Source organism: Giraffa tippelskirchi, chromosome 7 (genome assembly GCF_054371585.1).
Source record: "Giraffa tippelskirchi isolate mGirTip1 chromosome 7, T2T-mGirTip1v1.2.pri, whole genome shotgun sequence".
In the NCBI taxonomy this organism is placed as follows: Eukaryota; Metazoa; Chordata; class Mammalia; order Artiodactyla; family Giraffidae; genus Giraffa; species Giraffa tippelskirchi.
This window is the reverse complement of record NC_137281.1, coordinates 119,706,453-119,726,854: the sequence shown is the minus strand read 5'-3', so window position 1 is coordinate 119,726,854 and position 20,402 is coordinate 119,706,453. Positions and strand designations below refer to the sequence as shown.

At 44.1% G+C, this 20,402-nt stretch overlaps 2 protein-coding genes across 7 annotated transcripts in view; both read right to left on the bottom strand.

Moving 5' to 3' along the window:
* Positions 1-3,453: 3,453 nt before the first annotated feature.
* On the bottom strand, positions 3,454-7,730 carry BCL2L10 (BCL2 like 10). The gene has a single exon (XM_081510792.1). It carries the CDS (start codon positions 4,087-4,089, stop codon positions 3,454-3,456), a length of 636 nt encoding a protein of 211 aa, XP_081366918.1. The 5' UTR covers positions 4,090-7,730.
* Positions 7,731-12,487: 4,757 nt separating this feature from the next.
* GNB5 (G protein subunit beta 5) overlaps positions 12,488-20,402 on the bottom strand; it is a 32,045-nt gene continuing 24,130 nt past the window's right edge. For 3 of the 6 annotated variants that reach the window (XM_081508193.1, XM_081508196.1, XM_081508197.1), the window contains 5 exons: positions 19,369-19,460; positions 17,059-17,107; positions 15,322-15,418; positions 14,266-14,432; positions 12,488-13,073 (listed from right to left, as the gene is read on the bottom strand). In XM_081508193.1, the coding sequence (XP_081364319.1) occupies positions 13,062-13,073; positions 14,266-14,432; positions 15,322-15,418; positions 17,059-17,107; positions 19,369-19,460 (417 nt within the window). In that variant the 3' untranslated portion in view covers positions 12,488-13,061. Of the gene's footprint in view, positions 13,074-14,265; positions 14,433-15,321; positions 15,451-17,058; positions 17,108-19,364; positions 19,461-20,402 lie in introns of all 6 variants that reach the window. The other 3 variants (XM_081508192.1, XM_081508194.1, XM_081508195.1) reach the window with 1 other exon arrangement.

The following is a 20,402-nucleotide window of genomic DNA, read 5'->3' as shown; positions in this document are numbered from 1 at the left end:
ATCCACACAGATGCTTTTCCCCTGGCTGCTGACAAGCTGGGCTGGGTCCGTGTGGGCTCCAAAAGGCCATATGGACACAGATTCCAGTGGGCAGCAGGATAACTGTGTTCACAGTTAACCACTGAAAGGGATCAGAATATGTTACCCCCAAATATGCCACTTTGGCATATTGATTAATTTGAGCTGAAGAAAACTGAGAAATAGCATATATAGGAAGGGTTCTCTATTCTCCCTCTTCCTGCCTAAAAGGAGGGTATAAATTTCCCATGAGAAAGGTGCCTTTTTGTACCAGGAAGGGGAGAACACTTCTATTACTGGCAATGGGAGTTAATACCAAGATGAATCTGCATTAATTTTACTAAAATAATCCTCATCTTCCATTTGCTTCCCCCATTTATTTCCTAGTCACTGTCCCACAATATACTGGGTTGGCCAAAAAGTGCATTTGGGTTTTTCTGTAAGATGTTACAGAAAAACCCAAACGAACTTTCTGGCCAATGCAAAGTGACCCCTGGAAGCCCAACCCCTTTCCTTTGTTTAGTCATGCTTGTGTGGCTCAGTCGTGTTCGACTCTTTTGAGACCCCAGGGACTCGTTCCTCTGTCCATGGAATTTTCCAGGTGAGAATACTGGAGCAGGCTACCATTTCCTACTCCAGGGGATCGTCCCAAAACAGGGATTAAACTGTCATCTCCTGCATTGGCAGGTAGATTCTCTACCACTGAGCCACCTGGGAATCCCTCGTTTAGTCATATCTCCACAATTTACCATTCTTTGCTAAAATGGTATACAAACCCCAAGTCTCTTTTTCACTTGTTTTCTACCAAGTCCCCTGTAAAAATCAGCAACAAATAAAATGTGTATGTTTTCCTCCTGTTGTCTATCTCTTGTCTTCTAAATTCACAGGCCTCAAGCACAGTGTCTAAGAGGGTCAAGTTTTCTCTCTCCATCAACTTCAACTGATGAGCTGACTTCAGAATGGAAGGTGAAAGATAAGGACTTGCTAAGGTCCTGTGTATTGATTAAATGTTTAAAATGATTGTCTGTGCTGTATTTAAAGAGACAATAAAAGCAAACTGTCAATCAAGTTACTCTCAAGAATAAAGGCTTATTGAATCCCAAGCAACACCAACTACATTTTTGAAAAAGATGCATAAATTTATTAAAACTTAAGATTTAAAAATTTATTGAAATCAGAAAAATAAAATTTAATAAATTTCAATATATTAACTCTAAAAACCAAGAAGAATTTAGAAAGGATTCCTTTAAAAAGATTTACTATTACATTCTTTGTCAGACTGTGGCTCAGGGAACTTGCGGTATCATTTTACAGCCCTGACACACTGCCTTGATAAATCAGTCAGCAGTAGCACATGAAATCATGGATAGATGAGAGACGCATATCCACTCTTATCCAAATGTAGCAAATAGCACCATATTTCGTAGTTAATGGTAAGCAGTTTCTTCTGTAGTTCTTTGGAGCAATAAGCCTTTGGACCCCTGTGTCCCCCATTTTAAAAAGAGCCATTTGTGCCTTTGTCCCAGTGTATTGGGTTGTCAGGAGTTAAAACGCTGGCTGAAACACTGTAGGACTCCTTATATGAATGCAGATAAAAATGTCTCACAAGGTGGTTTACTCTGATTTGGTCTTGCACATTTCAAATTTGCTTGGGTGGTCAGAGTTAGGCAGGTAGAAATGAGTTAAGAATTTTAGAACTCACGATAATTTCATCCAGAAGTAGATTATGATTATTGCTGTCCAGTATGAGAGGAAAAACCAGACCAGCTGTCTTTCCCAAGATGGCTGCAATGAGTGGCTGAAGGAGAGACAAAATCCATCCTAAAAGGGGAGGAGAAGAGAATTAGATCGTTTCATAATACTCAAAACCTGTACTCAATTAAATACACAGTGCTTCTGGATGAAGCACTAAGACAACTCCTGGATTTAAAAAGTTAAAAAAAAGTCCTGACCCGTAGGTTACTTGTAATTAGGAATCTTTCAGTTAGGGTTTGTAAGAAGTTGTCTAACACAGGAGGTCGAAGAACACAGAGGACATGATTTTGTCACTTAGAGCAGGAATCTTCATCTTTTCACTCCTTTCAAAACCCAAGAGGAAAGTAGAATACTATATGCTGTTTTTTCCTGATCACAAAACAGATGCCATTTGGAAAAATGACAAATTACTAACTTAAAAGGTTATCTCCTGAGACAATAAAGGAAGTAGTTCCATTCAGAAAAATGGGCAGGAAGGGACCTGAAACCCAGACTGTGTCATTTTAACTGCAGCTGAGAGAGATGTGGGCACCTCTTCTTTACCCAATTGGAGAGTTTCTGCTTTTTGATATTAAAAGATTATTCCTTACTCCATGGTGATTAGCCAAAAGTTGAGGGGAAAAAAAAAACAACCAACACCTCCCCATCAATTTCCTCGTTAGTGTGGAACGCCCTTGGGGGCCAAATGCCTTGTTAAGACAAATGGCTCAGGTGAGTTTCTGACAATTCACAGGCCTGGAGAGTTGAAGACCTACGCCCCCATCCCTTCATATACCAAAAGGATGGAGTTCATGGAGTTAACACCTTAAACTGTTCGTATAAGGTCAAGGTTCTGACTCAAATACTATCCTTCCTCCACAAAAGGAACCCAATTCATCAATACAGGTCTGTCAGGAAACTGCAAACAGTGCAGTGTCTTCCCTAGATTATTTTTAGATTATGTTTCAACTGCTTTCTAGATTATGTTTTTAATTGCTGGTTTTAATAATTTGGCTGCATTTCTTCCATCACTTGGGTCACTACAGCCATTGATTCAACTCCAGTAGGAAGAGAAAAAAGAAGCAGGGGTCTCACTCAGAACCCAGCAGGGCATTCTACCTTCTTACTGAAGGCTGGCCAGACCCTCCTTGATCATCCGATCGGTTTTGGAGCCGCGGTGCAACTCCTGCTCTAGCCTAGACCACAGAGACCAATGACTTACAGCTGAGAGCCAGGGCGACAGGCTCTCGCGCAACTGCAGGCTGAGTGCAGTAAATCAGAAGTTAAGGAACCTCGTCAGCACCTCAGGGCGCAAGTGCACACACCACCCCCAAACAGCTCCGCCTTGGTGCTTCCTGAGAGATGTGGGGAGGGGCCAGCGGCTGCTTTTTCATTCTAATGTTTTAGGCTGGTGTGCTCTGACCTGCCGAGCTGTGGGGTCCGAAAGAAAGGTGCATCTAATAAGTTTTGTACAAAGAATCCATCTGACCCAGGTCACCCCATTGCTGACTTCACCACTCTGGGAGTCTACTTAGCATCCAGACCTAACATGGGCACACCCTAAAACCAGAGGGTGGTCAAGGGAAGGGCCAAAGTGTGCAAACCCAAGCCGGGTGCTGCTTTTTCAGAATGGTTTAGTATGCGAGCTGTCTAGCTAGGCCTGTTTCGGCAACTGACTCTACCAGTACAGAAAGTCAGACTTCACCCCAAACTTCCCAGACCTGCTGAAACGAATGCTCTACAGGGCTGGTGCCTCGGAGTCCCTCCGCTAGCCGGGTGCGTGGGCGCGTCCCAGGCTGCCCACCAGCCTCCCGCGTCCTTCGCGCTCACCCAGCCGCCGTTCGCCATCAGCCAAGCGCGGTGCCTTTCGCAGAACTGAGCACACAGAAGGGCCACCAGGAACCGACAGTCCCTGCTAACGCCGCCGTCGTCTCTCTTCTCCCGCCGTCGGGTCATCTGCGGCGGCCTCTCCAGCAGCGAGCCCGCGAAGGTCACGAGTGAGGCCACGCGGCCCCAGCTGGGGCCAGGGTCTTCGTCGAGTAGCCTCTGCGCCATCCTGGCCACCAGCTCGACGCGGTGTCTGCGGTAGCGGCGGTATAGAGGCAAGACGTTTCGATTTGCTTCCAGGATACGGGCGGCCACTTGACGCAGCACGGCAGCCTCAGGCGTGGACGGCGCAGGAGCGGGAGTGCCGGGCTCCCGAGCGCAGAACTCCAGGTAGTCCATCAGCAGCCGGGCGGTGCGCTCCCTAAACGGGTCCACCATGGCTCCACCTCTACCGGGGGTCCGACCCGGGCCTGTTTTCTGGGCCTGCCTGCGCCCCGCCCCTCCTCGCATTGGCTCGGGTCAGCCCGCCCCCAGGCAATTAGCTGCTTTCCCAGGTCTGGAGAGGAGCCTTTGATGGGAATCCCATCTACACGTGTTCCGGTCGCAACAGGCGAGGCCCCGTGGTGTGCATGGATTCACGTAGCAGTCAGGGCCAGAGTGAGACTCTTTGGGGGTTATTGTTTTTAGCTTTAGGCTTGGGGACTAAGAACCCAGACAGAACAGTCTGGGCAGCTGGGCTAGACTTGCCTCTCCTTTAGGAGAGGTTCCTAAAGGTGGCTCAGATGGTAAAGAATCTGCCTGCAATGCAGGAGACCAGGGTTTGATCCCTAGGTGGGAAAGGTCCTCTGGAGAAGGGAATGGCTACCCACTCCAGTATTCTTGCCTAGAAAATTCCATGGACAGAGGAGCCTAGCCACCAACACTTTCTTTCATACTAGGAGAGGTTGACAAAGGCTACACACAGCCCTCCACTGGTGACTCCCTTGAAAGCATTATCAGCATTTTCTCAGATTGGATGGAAGCATCCAGGTGTGTGTTGGAGTCTGGCCATAGAGGACAGGAAACAGGGTAATTCTCCTGCATGTTGCTACTAGAGTACCAATATTATTTACTTTCGTGCATTCATTCATTCACTCATTTACTCCTAGCCTTTGGGGTGCTAAGTCTCCCCCTTAGCACTGGAGATATAATGGAGAGCAAGGCATGTGGTCCCTGCTCTTAAGGACCCTACAGTCTAAGTGATGGGACAAAGAAACAGGCAATCACAGCACAGTTAAACTGTCGCTATAATAGAATTATCCAGCTTTTGGCTGTTTCTTATAGCTACTATCCTTATATTGCTTAGAATTCTCCACTTTTTATTAGCCAATCCCTCATTACTCCACTCCCCTATTATAGTTAATATACTTCCTATACTAATCTTTCTCTGTTTATGTTACTCCATGGCTTCTTTCTCCTGATTGGACCCAGGCAGACACAGAATTGGTATCAGCTGTGAAATTTGTGAGAGTTCATTGGTCTGGAGCATTTTGAAATATCCCCACCAGGGTGAAAGATGAATAGCTGTATCTTGTATCACTTACAAAAAGAAAGAGGCACAAACTTGGTAGGTAGGTCACTTTGGAGGCAACGTACACATTTGAGTATGGAACCTCAACCCATCTACAGGCTGGTGGACTGAGGAATAAAACAAGAGGAGGCTCTGCAGTCATTTAGGCTGCAGTACAAGCAGACTTCCCAGGTGGTGCAGTGGTAAAGGATCTGCCTGCAACGCAGGGGATGTGAGTTCAACCCCTGGGTCGGGAAGATACCCTGGAGAAGGAAATGGCAACCCAATGCAGTGTTCTTGCCGGGGAAAGCCCATGGACAGAGGAGCCTGGCGGGCCCCAGTCCATGGGGATGACTATTCAGCAACAACAAACTGCTGTACCACTTGGGTCTTAAGATCCAACAGATCCAATGATACTTGAAGTGTCAAATAGGGAAGCCGGATGGAATCTCTGACAAGCACCAATAGCACTGCAGTGCAGACCTCTAGGATTTTAAAGCAAATCTATGTCCTCTTCTGCCAGTAACTATTCTCCTTTTGAGAAGCAGGTTCTGGCTTGCTGCTCAGTCGTGGTAGAAGCTGAATAAGGTGATCATGCAGTTTGAGATCTCATCATAATATGGATGCTGTTGGACTTACCTGGTTATAAAGTTAGGTGTGCACAGTAGCAATCTATCATCAAGTGTAAATGGTATATGAGACTGAACTCAGCTACATGACGTAGGATTGTATGGGTAGGTGGCTCAGACTGCTGCAACACCAACTCCTGTTGCTTTGCCTCCTCATTCCATGCCTATGGCCTCCAGGGAGTTGCTTATGACAAGTTGACTGAGGGAGAAGAACTCAAGCCTGGATTGTAGATGTTGTGTTGTTGTTTAGTTGCTCAGTCATGTCCAACCTCATGAACGGCAGCACACCAGGCTTTGTTGTCCTTCATAATCTTCCAGAGTTTGCTCAAACTCATATCCATTGAGTCGATGATGCCATCCAACCATCTCATCCTCTGTCACCCCCTTGTCCTTCTGCCCCCAATCTTTCCCAGCATCAGGGTCTTTTCCAGTGAGTCAGCCCTTCACATCAGGTGGCCAAATATTGGAGCTTCAGCTTCAGCATCAGTCCTTCCAATGAACATTCAGGGTTGATTTCCTTTGGGATTGACTGGTTTCATCTCCTTGCTGTCCAAGGGACTCTCAAGAGTCTTCTCCAGCACCACAGTTTGAAAGCATCAATCTTCAGCACTCAGCCTTCTTTATGGTCCAACTCTCATATCTATACATGACTACTGGAAAAACCATAGCTTTGGTTATACGGACCTTTGTCGGCAAAGTGATGTCTCTGCTTTTTACTACACTGTCTAGGTTTGTCATGGCTTTTTTTCCAAGGAGCAAGCGTCTTTTAATTTCATGGCTGAAGTCACTACCCACAGTGATTTTGGAGCCCAATAAAATAAAGTCTGTCATTGTTTGCATTTTTTCCCCATCTATTTGCCATGAAGTGATGGGACCAGATGCCATGGTCTTAGTTTTTTGAAAGTTGAGTTTCAAGCCAGCATTTTCACTCTCCTCTTTCACTTTCATCAAGAGGCTCTTTAGTTCCTCTTTGCTTTCTGCCATTAGGGTGGTGTCATCTGCATATCTGAGGTTATTGATATATTGTAGATAGGTCTATATGATATGCTGGTGCCACGTGAAAGTGGATGGCTAGAGCCTTATAGCTCTGCTCACGAGGGGAGACTGTAAAGACAGTGGGGAAGGAAAATCCTCCCACTGGTTAGAAATTCAAGCAGGATATATGACTGTATCCTCAGTCTGGGGTAAGAGATGGCTAGAGTAGAGATCTACACTGATTCTTGGGCAGCTGCTGATGGTCTGGCTGGATGGTCAGGACCTTGAAGATTGGTGACAAGGAAATCTTGGACACAGATATGTGGGTGAAGCCCTCTGAACAGGTGCAGATTGAAGATACTTGTCTCCCATGTCAATGCCTCCAAAGGGTGGCCACTGTAGAGGAGGATCTTACTAATTCAAGTAGACAAAATTCTGTGCTACATGGCTATCAGAGAGCTTCTTTACACAGCTGCCACGGTGCCTGCTCTACGAATGCCCATGAATGAAGAGGCCATGCAGCGGAGACAGAGGATGTGGCCATAACAGAACTCTCTCTGTGAAGGCTGAGCTGGCTAATGCTACTGCTGAGGGCCTGATCTGCAAGTACCAGTGATTCTGATGTGGTGAGAAATGAATTTTGCCAGAAGGGAATATAAACCTTGTCAAACTGAGCTGGTTGGGACATCTTACGAGTTCCCTTGTTAAGTTAAATGTTTTGATATAGGTTCATGTTTTATTTTCAAGGGAGTCATGATTTTATATTTTTGAACTTTATATTTAGCAGCAATCACAGTTTTTTCTTAGATTTGGAGTAGCCTGGGTGTTAGTAGTAAATCCTCTGGCCCTGCCATTGGTTAATATTAGCTGAATCAAACAAACGAATAAATTAACCTCCACACAGAATTTCTTATCCAGTTTGCAGTCAGACTTGGCTATAATCCACCCTCTGCCACTTAGGAGCTGTGCAACTGTGAAAAAAGTTTTTCAGCTCTTCCGGCCTCAATTTCCTAATCTAAGAAATGGAGGTGATAAACTGTCTGCATCATAGGTTGTCATAAGGGTTACACGAGTTGGTATGTACAAAGGCTTTAGCATACTGCCTGGCACATAGTAAAAGCTCTTTACAGAGGAGCTTGTATTATTAATATGAATTGATCAAGGTTACCAGGCTCACTTGCCCCACTTCTAACCAAAATGCAATTTGTGATATTTTTGGTGAGCCTTACCTATACGTTTTCTGGTTTTGTTTTTAAAATACTGAAAGTAGCTAGAGACTACCTACTGTTTTTTTCATATACACTTTAACAGCTTTATTGTGATATAATTCATAATACCACAAAATTCACTTTTAAAGTATAGATTTCAGTGGGTTGTAGTATATTCACGGTGGTGCAACCATCACCACTGTGTAATTTCATTATCTCAAAGGATATCCAATCTCCTAAGTAACCACTGATCTACTTTCTGTCGCTATGGATCTGCCTATTCTGGCATTTCATGTAAATGGAATCATTCACTATGCGGTCCTATGTGCCTGGCTTCTTTCATCTGGTATGTTTTCAAAGCTCATCCATGTTGTAGCTTGAATCAGTACTTAATTCCTTTGTATTGCTAAATAATATCCCATTGTATAGATATACCACATTTTGGCCATCCATTCATCAGCAGTTGAACCTTTGAGTTGTTCCACTTTGAGCTGCTCTGAACATGTGTTCAGGTTTCTGTGTGGACATGATTTCATTTCCCTTGGGTACAGACCTAGGAGGGGGAGATCACCTATTACTGGGGAATACAGATGGGTTGGAAACAGTGACTTCTGGTTCCTGGTTTACATGAGTAACCAGGCAAATGTTAAGCATTCCACAGTGGTGTGTTGGTTAGATAACCTAGGGTTCAAAGATAGGCAATTTTTTGTTGTCACAGTCTTTGCATAAATGTTCATACCATATTTGCATTGAGTTTTTCTTATGTATGTGGTTAAATCAACCAGCACATTGTTTCTGATCCCATCTCCTCCCTAGAGGGTCTGCATCCTTTTCACAAGTACAGAAACATATCCATTTCACTTCTTTCACCAGAATTACCATGAGTCCACCCACTGTGCAGACTGACCAGTCCTGAAGGCCAGCCTAGCTAGCACCAAGCCCTGGTTAGAGAATGAGGGGTTGGCAGATGCTCTGAAGAGTGACCTGATTCTCCCCTATCACTGGTGAGAGAGCGAGTGGTTTAGCTTCATGTGCTCCTAAAGGATTCACTGAGACCTTTCCCCAGCTTGCTGCCTCATCAGAATTCCCAGCCCACTTCAGTCCTGCCTGATCCTGATCTCCAGGGGAGGTGCCTTAGGGTCTGTGTGTTTAACCTGCTGTTGAGCCAGTGGGCACATTTGGGGAATGCAGATCTACAAATGCCTGCACAGTCAGCAATCCTAGGCTTGGAGGGAAGCTCTAATCCCAGTGCCAGTTGATCTTTGAACTCAGCAGCTGAGCTTACCCCAGAATCCCAAAGGTCTTCCTTTGAAAAGACTGTCAGAGATTCACAGCCCCTGCTGGTCTTTTGCCTTGACCACTGCCTCTCTGTGCCCAGATATGCTGCTTTCAAAGTCAGTACGATCCTGGGAATCCTTCCGGGGGACCCTCCAAAGTCAAAACTATTTTCACAATAATACTGACTCCTTTTTTGTACGTGTGGCTTTTAAAACTCTCCTTTTCTCAGGAGTTTTCAAGAGGCTACTGATGGGTGGTAGAATATGTGCTTCTGGAATCCTATGTTTTACAATTTTTCTCATTTTTCATTTCTAATATGATAAATATTGATAGATATAAGCCGCATAACCCAAAAGCTCTTTGGGGTCCTCAGTAATTTTTAAGAGTGTAGAGGGATCTTTAGATGAAAACATTGAGAACCACTAGCCTAGATGAATCTTTAATAATTACTATTTTGATACATGAGTAGGGACTGTAGGGGTGAGAGGAGAGGAAAGAATGAAAAAGGAGAAGAGTAGGGAGGATGGGGAGATGGAGGAGGAGGAGAGAGAAGAGGAAAGAGGTGAAATAAGAAGAGAGAGGAGAGAGAAGATGGGGGGACAAGGGGAAGAATGAGGGAGAAGGGACAGGAGGTGTTGGAAGGGAGAGGATGAGAACAGGAAAGGGAAGAGGGGAAGGAACTTTAGAGCTCTCCCATTTCCTAGATGAGGAAACTGAGGCCGAGAGGCATTTAGATATTAGATATCCTGTAAAAGTGGAAAAGCTCAGTCTAAACCTTTGTCCCCATGCTTCCCCCCTCTTAAGATCAATCAAGTGTTAGCAGGATCACCTTCTAGCCAGATGGCCAAGCAACTAGGAGAGGCCAGGTTGCAAGGGCCCTTACAACCTGTGCTGTTTAAAGCCACTAACAATCCAGGGAAGGGTGTGGAGGAGGCCCAGGGTGGGAAGAGGGAAGTGGATAATGGGTGCCTGCTCTGGCCCCGGGCTCACTCCAGAACCCCAAATCCAGACCCACTTCTAGGAGGCCAGCCGCCCACTCCCTCAAAGCAGCTGCCTTGGTTTTAGTTCACAGGTATTTCCTACACCACCTGTCATCACACACCTCCTTGTTAAACCCCTTCTCTGCCTAACCTTTCTCTTCTCTAGCTGGAAAGGGGGTGTCCAAGGCTGTGCACACCTGTGGGCACATCTGTTTGGCCCCTTCACCACAATGTTTTAGTACCTTTGCCTCCTAGTCCTCTAAAAAAAAAGAAAGCCTGATTAACAAACTCCACTCAGTATTATTTTCAATATGCAAAATATGATTTATTACCTAAAGTTTAATCCCTGAATCTCCATGTCGTCTGGTATATTCCCAACCAAGTATTTCATCAATAATAATACTAAACAACACCCAAGTGAGATTAAATACTTAGGGGAGGTGGCTTACTGCTCATGGGGGTGAGTGTTGGAGGGAATACTTTCTTAGGGCCCTGAAAGTCACTCTTCTGATTGTAAAGTCAGGGACTACTTTGCACATATACTGACGATACCTCCCACCTCTCCAAATATACAACCTTGAATTTGCTTGCGTCTGAGTGACTTCTCCTTTGCCCTGTCTTCCTTCATTTCTGGGAGGCCCAGGTCAGAGTGCAGACACACGGAAGGGTCTGTAGGAGACAGGGAAGGAAGTACCATAACTAGGAGCCCAGGAGCAAACTTGGGAGAACCTTCTGGGAGCGGAGCTTGGGGGTTTCACAGGACACGTTGTGGGGCCAGCACTTCAGCAGTTGGCAGGAACCATGTGGACCTGCTGCCCATTTCCCTGAGCCCCTGCTCAGAATGGAGTCCACTAAATGGAGAAGGTGCTGAAAGCTGTCCCTCTGGGCTGTGCTCCCACCCCTCTTCTCTCTTGTTCTCAAGGTGGGTAGAGCAGCAGAGATGGGGAGGCGGGTTGGATTGGGGGAGGTGAGTAGGGGCCTTTCACATTGTCTCTCTCTACTCCAGGACCTACTGTGTAGTAAAACCCGTAGTAAATGTCTTCTTGGCAAATGATTGAATATAACCGTTATGTTTAAAAGAGTTGATGGAAAAGCTGGCCTGGGGAATTTCTGACTGATTTTGATATCTGAATGAGCAGTTTTGCGGGTGGGCCTGGTGCACCCCCTGAGGTTTACAGGGGCACTAGGCCCAGGCCTATCAGATAGCTCCAGGTCTGGAAGGGCCTCTGCAAGTGGCAGAGCCTGGGGCTGGGCCTGCAAAGCTGGAACTAGCATCAGGAGAAGGGCCAGGCTGCGGCAGGGCCATGAGAGGGGACCGAGGATCCGGGGGACTCAGCACACACAGCCCTCAGACACCACAAGGACATGGGCCGGCAGACCCCAGACCACCCAGAGGGCTAGCCTCACCCAGGAATGGTTTTTGGTTTGAGGTGACCTTTTATTTCCCTAAGTGATGCATGCTGTCTTTATGAATGAGGAATTTTCTAAAACAAAGGATAAGCTTCTACACTTGAAAATAAGGGATCCTATAACTAAAGCACTTGGTATCTTCCAGAAGAATCTGCTGAATTTTAAATAAAGGCAGGATATTATGTTTTTTTCCTCCATGTAAGTGAAGTAAAGACATCATCATTCAAGAGCTATCAATCTGTGTATGTAATTACACTTGCAATGAAATAACTATGAGTATAATTGATATGGACAAGATTCACTTTAGCCTGAGTAGATGCTATTAATCCTAATACATCTAATACCACAAATAGGTTTTTAAATAAGTTTACTGTCCTCTGTTCCCACACATGGAGAAGGCAATGGCACCCCACTCCAGTACTCTTGCCTGGAGAATCACATGGACGGAGGAGCCTGGTAGGCTGCAGTCCATGGGGTCGTTAAGAGTTGGACATGACTGAGCAACTTCACTTTCACTTTTCACTTTCATGCATTGGAGAAAGAAATGGCAAACCACTCCAGTGTTCTTGCCTGGAGAATGCCAGGGATAGGGGAGCCTGGTGGGCTGCCGTCTATGGGGTCGCACAGAGTCGGACACGACTGAAGCGACTTAGCAGCAGCAGCAGCAGTTCCCACACAGAAAGGTTTCGGTTCCTCTGAGAAGCATTTGTGTCCCAAACAGCACTCAGGTTTTCCCTCTAATGATAGAAAATGTCCCATCCTCCCGATATAAGCCACCATCACAAGATGCACAGATCAAACCTGTCTATTTTACCCATATCTCTGCTTCATTTGTAACATGGAAATGTTTTACCTGAAAAAAAAGACAAGAGGCGGCAAGGCTGAAAAGGATACTTTCACAATAAAAACACATGTAAAAGAATTGATTTTGTCTCATTACATTTGGAATTGGAATTTTCTTCTAAGACCAAGTAACATGGTCCTCACATAGTCCATTAAAGTCAGCAATTCTTGGGGAAGGTTTCAAATGTCAGAATGCACACTGAGAAAAATCAGCTCTTAAAGTGCTCCGAAAAATAAACTTGATTCCAGGAAACAAAACGGAATATAGTAAATGGTCAATTCTACTGGGAATAGTAGAATTCTACCAGGAATAGAAAATGAGTTTAGACTACTATAATTATAATAATCTTAAAAACAGATATATTTTCAAAAATGTTCAAAATGAAAAACACTGTACTGGAAGGTGTTCTCAATAGTGTTGGAGGTTCACACTGGGATCTTTCCAGGGTGATGGTTTTAATAGTAATGTTGGAGACGTTTGGTGAACTTTCAGTCACAGAGCTGCTCACTTGAAGCTAAGTTGCAAGAAACTCTCAGACCCTCTAGAAGTAAGATCTATTTACATGTGATGATTTCAGATTCTATTCTCAGGTGCCTATGTGCACTGTGATTAAGCCCAGACCTGCAAAGACACAAACAGATAATCTTCAGTCTGTTTTTCAGTTGACATTTGTAAAACCTGAGTTTAAAGAGAGAAAATCAAAGTCTGTAATACACAAACATACACACTGCATCCAAAATAGAGCACTCAGATGTCTTAGAAGGATAATACTTCATTCCTAGCAACTCAAAGGTGCTTCTTTGGCCCTCGCTTTCCCTCTCCCTTAGTTAACTGTCTGAAGGGCATCTGTGGCCCCCTTGCTAAGGAATGGTAATTCTTAGATTGACAACCGGAATCCTCTGTATGTATCCAGCTCTCTGGGTATACTGACATGGCTTGATTAATTTAGCAAACTCTTGCCCAGGATGATGAAATCACAAATAACTTCACTGTTTATTTCACAAATTTTGAAAAAATCTATTTATCCTACGACTGGACTATTCAATTACTCGTTTTAGAAATGACACACACTTCTTAGGATAAAATGCAGCATCAAATGACCAGCTACTTTTCTAGACAGTCTTTGAAATTCTCTCCCTCCCCTGACCCTGTGTCCAGCAAACAATCTTAAGCTATGCCCCAAATTTGTCCAATCCTACTTAAGTCCCTCCATCAAAAGATTTACCTTCAATCAGACCCCTAAAACCTTTGGCAGATAAATATCTGCCTTTGCTCTCTCCTTCTAAAATGCTAATAAGACTGTCAAGTTTGTGATCTTCCACAGTGAAGTAAGTTTTGCTTGCTGAACAGTTATTTTGGTGGCATTTCTAGGGAGCCAACACCTGACAGTCATGGAGCTCTTTGAGAATCTAGTAAAGCCATAAGGACACTATTCCTGGGAAAATGCACACATATACACAATTTAGCATATAATTGCCCGGACTTCATAGGCCTCCTGAAGCCTCTGTGTGGACTTCACAGGGGTCTGTGACTGGGATAAGGACTCTGGTGCTCCTGGGAGGTGAGAGTGGCAATTGGCTTTGTCACAGGATGGAATCAGACTTTTAGGGTATCTGTGCTGGAATACCTGAATTGATGGGAAACTCACTACCTCCCAAGGCAAATCATTCCTCTGTGGCTATATAGACTTGAAATTAGAGCTCTCTTTTGGCTGCCCAGGCCCATCCTAGCTTACTCTGACATCTCTGCTTTCAAGAAGACCAATCACTCCTGCTCTCACACACACAGTAAAGTAGAAAAGCTTCTCTCTTACTCTGAGGGTATGATCCCATGATCCTGAGCAAAAGGCAGTCCCATCAGGGGAAACTCGTAGAGTACTAACACGGTTTTCATGTCCAAACAAGATGGAGACTCGAGACCCCTTGAGGACATCCCAGACGTTGATGGTATAATCATTGTATCCAGCAAACAGCAGGCGACCTTAAAGCAAGAGGTGAGATGATTACTCAACCAGTTCCTTCCTTTTGTTTTTCTTTTCATGACTCTCCTTTATGCGCTTGTTCATTCATTCATTCAATAAACAGTGCTTTAGTGCCCACTATGTGCCAGGCATTGCGCTTTGCCCTGGGGATTCAAAGAGGAGAAAGCACAGTTGCTGGCCCCTGTGGAGGGTGATGGTGGGCAGGCTGACTCATGTATCACTGCAGCGCCGTGTGGAAGGGGCTGTAATGGAAGTGCTCAGCTATGTGTAAAGTGCTATGTGATCACAGAGGAAAGGGGATCAAAGAGGACACTATGGGAGAAGCACTATTTGAGTTGGCCTTTGAGGGTTGAATAGGAGTTTGCCATGCAGAGAAGGGAGGGGAAATGATGTTCCAGGCAGCAGCAGCAGCACAAAGGCACAGCTGCATGACCAGAAGGAAGGTGTCTGGGAGAACTGAATGGTCCACTGACACAATATACCAGTGCTGCCCTAACTCTCCCTGGTAGCCTCTCCAGCTGTGAAGGCAGAGGCAACATGAGCTTTGGGGCATTAAGAAGGGGACTCTGGCTTCACTCCCTCCACCTCTGAAAAAACTCCCTTTCCAAGTGTGAAGGGGAAAATGGAAGGCTGCAGAGGAAATGCCTAAAGGCACAGCAGATGGAGTTCTGAGATATCATTGTTCTGAAGAAGAGTGTTAGATGGGCCCAGCCTTCATTTATGGGCTGGGGAAGCTGCTTCAGGCTGGGCAAAATGTGGTGTCAAAAGTGCAATGAAAACCCGCGCAGGCGTAGACTCTTCTAGCACATGGGGCCATAGGAAGTGCAGCTGAGGGGAAGCTTGACGGATTCTCTGAGTTCCTGTTTCACAGTCCCAGGAAAATCTTACCACTGAGGGAGAAGTCCACGCTGGAAGCTCCAAAGATGATACTCTCTTTGGAATAGATGGCGACCTCCCTGTCTGCCCGGAGGTCATAGAGGCGACACTGCGGTGACAAAGACAAAGAGGCACTTGTTTCTGGGTCCTGTTTGGGGCATCAGTGATCACACAGCTACAGGCAGGTGCCGGTAGCTTGTGTGGTTTGAGGGTCAAGGGGAAAACCTTTCCTTTTCTCTCGGTATTTTCTTCCTCAATCCCAATTCTTATTATATCCCCATGGAGCACTGGAGACTCAAAGAAACAGCAAATGCAGATTTCTTTAGTACAAAAAACAAAATGTAAGCCTTCTTTCTTTCTGGTAAGGAATATGTATTCATTGTAGAAAATTCAGAAAATCTCAGAAATGCATAAAGAAGAAAGTCTTAGAGATATTTACTAGCACCTGGCTATTTCCTTCAGTCTTAATCTACTTTTTTAAAAAAATATTACTTATTTGGCTGCAACAGGTCTTAGTTGTGGCATGCACAGGGTCTTCAATCTTTATTGTGGCATGCAGCATCTTTAGTTGTAACATGTGAGATCTAGTTCCATTATCAGGGATCAAACCCGTGACCCCTGCATTGGGAGCTCGGAGTCTTAGCTACTGGACCATCAGGGAAGTCCCAGTCTTAATCTATTTTATGTGTGGATTTAAATGGGGTGGATGTTTCATTATTGCTTCAATTAGCATGATGTTATGAACATTTTCTAATATCATTAATAATCTTAAAAAAATAGGATTAACATGGTTGTTATATCCCTCGTGTGGATATATCAGAATCTACTTAGCCATACTCTGCTAAGTGTCTTGATTGTGTCTAATTTTTCTCTTTTATAAATAAAATTATGAGGAAGCCATGATCATTCTGCTATAAAAAATCTTTATATGCATCTTTAATATTTTCTCAGAATAGGTAAGGAATGGAATCCTTAGAATTGTTTCCAAGAAATTCCAAAGGGTAAGGAAAGCTTTTAAAATCCCCCAAATGTATGCCCTTATATTTTGTTAAATATTCTTTGGCATACAGAAGTTTTAAATTTTCATTATTATCAAACTCTCAATCTATTCCTTGTAATTTCTTTCACAATAGCAAACTAAGGTGAAATTCATTATTTAATAAGATATTTGCTATTGTGAGAGCACAATAAAGTTGTGCCTACTGAAAAACAGGTCAACATTATTTTGCAGCTAGTATCAAAATCCTTAAAATTAGGCCAGTTTTTGACTCATCAAGTTTACGTATGAGAATTCATCCTAAGGAAACAATAAGAGAGGTACCAAAAATATTTGCTTGTAGCAGAGTTTTTAACAGGGAAAAAAAACCCTTAAAAAAACCTAAATGTCCCCAGATTGAAGACTGGTTAGTAAATGATGACATATCCATAATATGGAAAACTATTCAATCATTAAGAAAATATAATGTAGGAAAGTATTGATTGGCATGAGAAAATGTTCACCATCTATTGCTAAGTGCAAAAAGCAAATTATAAAACAGCATTTGTTTAAAAACTAAAAAGACAGCAATTTACTCAACTGTGATTTTTCTTGTGTAGAATGATTAACAAAATTTGGTTTTTTCCCCCTAAGTTTTCTTTATAGAAGTCATATCAGTTCTGTAATCAGGAAAACAATTATTTTTGAAAAATAAAATTAAGTCAGCATATCTCTCGTTCAAATAGGAAAAGTTCTTGAGGACTTAAACATACCGTAGCATCATCTGATCCCGAAGCAAAGGCATCTCCACTTGGGTAGTACCTGCAGGAGGAAGTGTGGGGAGAAGGCACTCAGAGCAGTGATCCCAAATCCTGGGTGACCATCAGAAGCCTCCGGGAAGGCCGTCCCACGCTGGGCCCTCAGACTCTAGGGACACAAGGACTACTCATCACGAGACCAGAAACGGAGGCTCAGCCAGAAGGCCCCACTGGCCTACCTCAGTTTCTTCTCTGTAAACAGGGGACAGTAACACTGGCCTTGCAGAGCGTTGGTGAGGATAAATGAGACAATATGTCTATTTGTATCTGACACTGAACACAAGCAGATGCCTATATCCTTACTTTCCCTTGATCACACACCCCATTCCAAAGGCTTGGCCAGAGCTCAGGGATAAGACAGTGCTTATAAACACAGACACTGCAATTGGATGAAAAGGGACTGCACTGACCACTCACTACAGGGGATACTTTTGGCAAGTGACTTCGACTGGCCCAGCCTCAGTTTCTTCATCTGAAAAGTGAGGAGGATAATGCACATTTCCTATAGTAAAGACTGAATAAGACAGTATACACAAAAAACATGGCATGGGGCCAGATAAAATGCATGCAATGAATGATATTATTACTGTTACAGTCATCCTCTCCTCAATAATCAGGCCTTCTGGAGAGACAGCACTGTAAGTTGAGACCTGATGTACATTAGAAGAGGGTTCTGGGTTGAGGGAACAGCATGGGTGAGAGGATGTGCAATTTTAAGCTGTTATTAGGAATTTATTTTTGTGGCTTTATAGTCTATCCTGTATCTTAATAACTTCATCTACTGTAGTAATTTCTCAAATTATTTCCTTGGATTTTCTAGGTAATCTCTACACATCTGCAAAAAGTGATAGTTTTTTCCCTTCCTACATTTAAGGTCAGTGAGCTAGAAAATTCTTATTAACATTTCTACTAATAAAGTAATTATTCTTACTGTGTTCTAGCTTTTAAGGGGAATAAGTCTAGTGCTTTCCTCTAAGTATAATGAAGATTCTTCAGTGGTTATGCTTTAAATGCTCTCCTGATGGTGCCATCTTCCAAAAGTATATGTTAAGTCCCAAACTCTCTTTTGGAGTCCGGTTGACAGATCTGGCTACCTACGTGACATCTCCACTTGGTCATACAATAGCATCTCAAGCTTGGCTAGCCCAAGACAGAACTCCAGAATTCATGTGCAACCATTGCCTTCTCCCTGCACTGCTTCCAACCCTCTCAGTTTTAGCAAATGGATCAGTGTTTACTGTCCCTTATAAAAGCTTCAGGTTCCCTGAGCTCAGGGTTCTCCTCCTGAAATGCAACCCCTTGCACGTGCAGGTGTCATATAGTCCTTTTCATGTCACCCTGTGATATTGGAGCTTGGATAACTAGCATAGCTACTACCATCACTATTAGTAATCAACTATCCTTCATCTCTAACCAGGAATCTTATGCCTTTTACCAGCATCCACGAAACTCTTGGCAGCCTTACTTGATAGCCTGCAATTAGGGTAAAATCTCAAATCCTTCCCAACTCTAGACATTTCTATCCTCACTGTGTCTTCTTTAGTTTCAGCCACCATCATTTCTATCTGGAACTCACACAACAGCCTTCTAACTGGCCATAATACTTCCATTCTCATTCCCCTACAATGCATTCTCCATACAGCAGCCAGAGTGATCTTTTAAAGACAAAACATGCATCACGTTAGCCACCTCAAGTGGTCACCTGGCCTTTTGTTAGGTCCCTGAGCATCTCATCTCCCTGATTCTCCTCCCAGCTCTTTGAAAGCCTGGCTCCTTCACTCTCCTGGTCTCAATTTAAACATCAATTTCTCAGAGATGCCTGACCAGTCAAAGAAATAACCCATCTCCATCACAGCTCCCTGTTTTACTTTTCAGTGGAACTTATCAGTATCTTTGTACACTGTTCATTTATCTGTGCTTTGTCTTGTTTGTCTCCTATAGGAAAGTAGAAATTTTTATCTCCTTTAAAACAGTATTCCCAGTTCCTGGAATAATGTTCAGCAGATAAGTACTTAATAAATATTGGTTGAATGAATGAACAAAAAACATTGACTTCGTTTAGAGAGGAAATAGCCATTGTCCCTGGTGCAATTACATTGAAATTCTCCAAGAAATCTGGAGTACCGTTCGGTCTCATCACACATCAGCTGTTATTGCTGGAAAAGCCTCTCTCAGCAAAGTAAATTGAGGCTGGAGGCTAAGCACTAGCCCAGGCCAGGAGACAGCAGAGAATACAGAAGCAACGTGAACATTCTACTCACGGACCGGACACTATTGATGTCAGATTCATGTGTTTCAAAGGCCTGCACGCACTGTCCAGAGCGCATGTCCCACACCATGGCTTTCTTGTCACATCCCTGCAAACGCAAAATTACCCAGAGTTATGACTACTGCAAGGACTGCCTATAGACGGGCATGAGTTCTGGTATGTCACACAGATCATTCAGTTCCCATTAGTAAATGGCTCTGACTACATGCTTTTCTGAGACTAGCTTTATTTAAGGCCACTTCCTTCAACTGATAAGCCCTAGGAGGTCAGAGCTAGGTCCTGGGGCAGGGCGAGCAAGAGAAGGTACGCAACCACCCTTTTTAGCATGTTTTCTTCTCTGCCATCTTTCTAAATGGCAGCAAGCTATCCAGGGCCTCCTTCTCCCCTTTCCCCTAGGCATTTCTCTTCATGTTTTCCCCTCCTCTTTATCTCTGCTTCTATAAGGCCAGAGGGGAGGGCAAGTGGACAGTGGGTATGGTGGGACCTCCCAGCCTTGCCTCAGGTGTGTGGGGCAGCCTGAACACTGGACAGCCAGGTGCTCCTGGCCAGCTGCAGCCCAGCAGCCTAGTCTGGGGTCTGCCCACAGTCAGCTGGGTGGCTCAGGTAAGTCACCTCCCTGGGTTTCCGCCTCAACACCTGTAAAATGAACCCTCTCTGGGTAGCTAACATGATCCAGAGAATCAAAAACACCAAGTTTATGCATAATATCCTGCTTCTAGGAGCATTTTGATAAATTTCTGCAGAGCAGTCTGTGATCAAGCATGAGCAGTATAATTAGACTCTCAAAGGACAAACAGAAGGAAAAATGGTTTAAAATTAGATTGTTGGTTTCAACTCAGAGGAAGGAGTGAGTGAGGCACCATACTGATGTTTCAGAAAGACCTGCAATGGGGATTCAACTCTCCAACATCTTTACTGAGAATGTGGACAAAGGAATCAGAGTGTCTTCAAATCTTTGGAGGATCCTAAACCATGAAGTTTAATACTCTGAAAGAGACAATACGATCTATAATGATATCAATAATCTGAA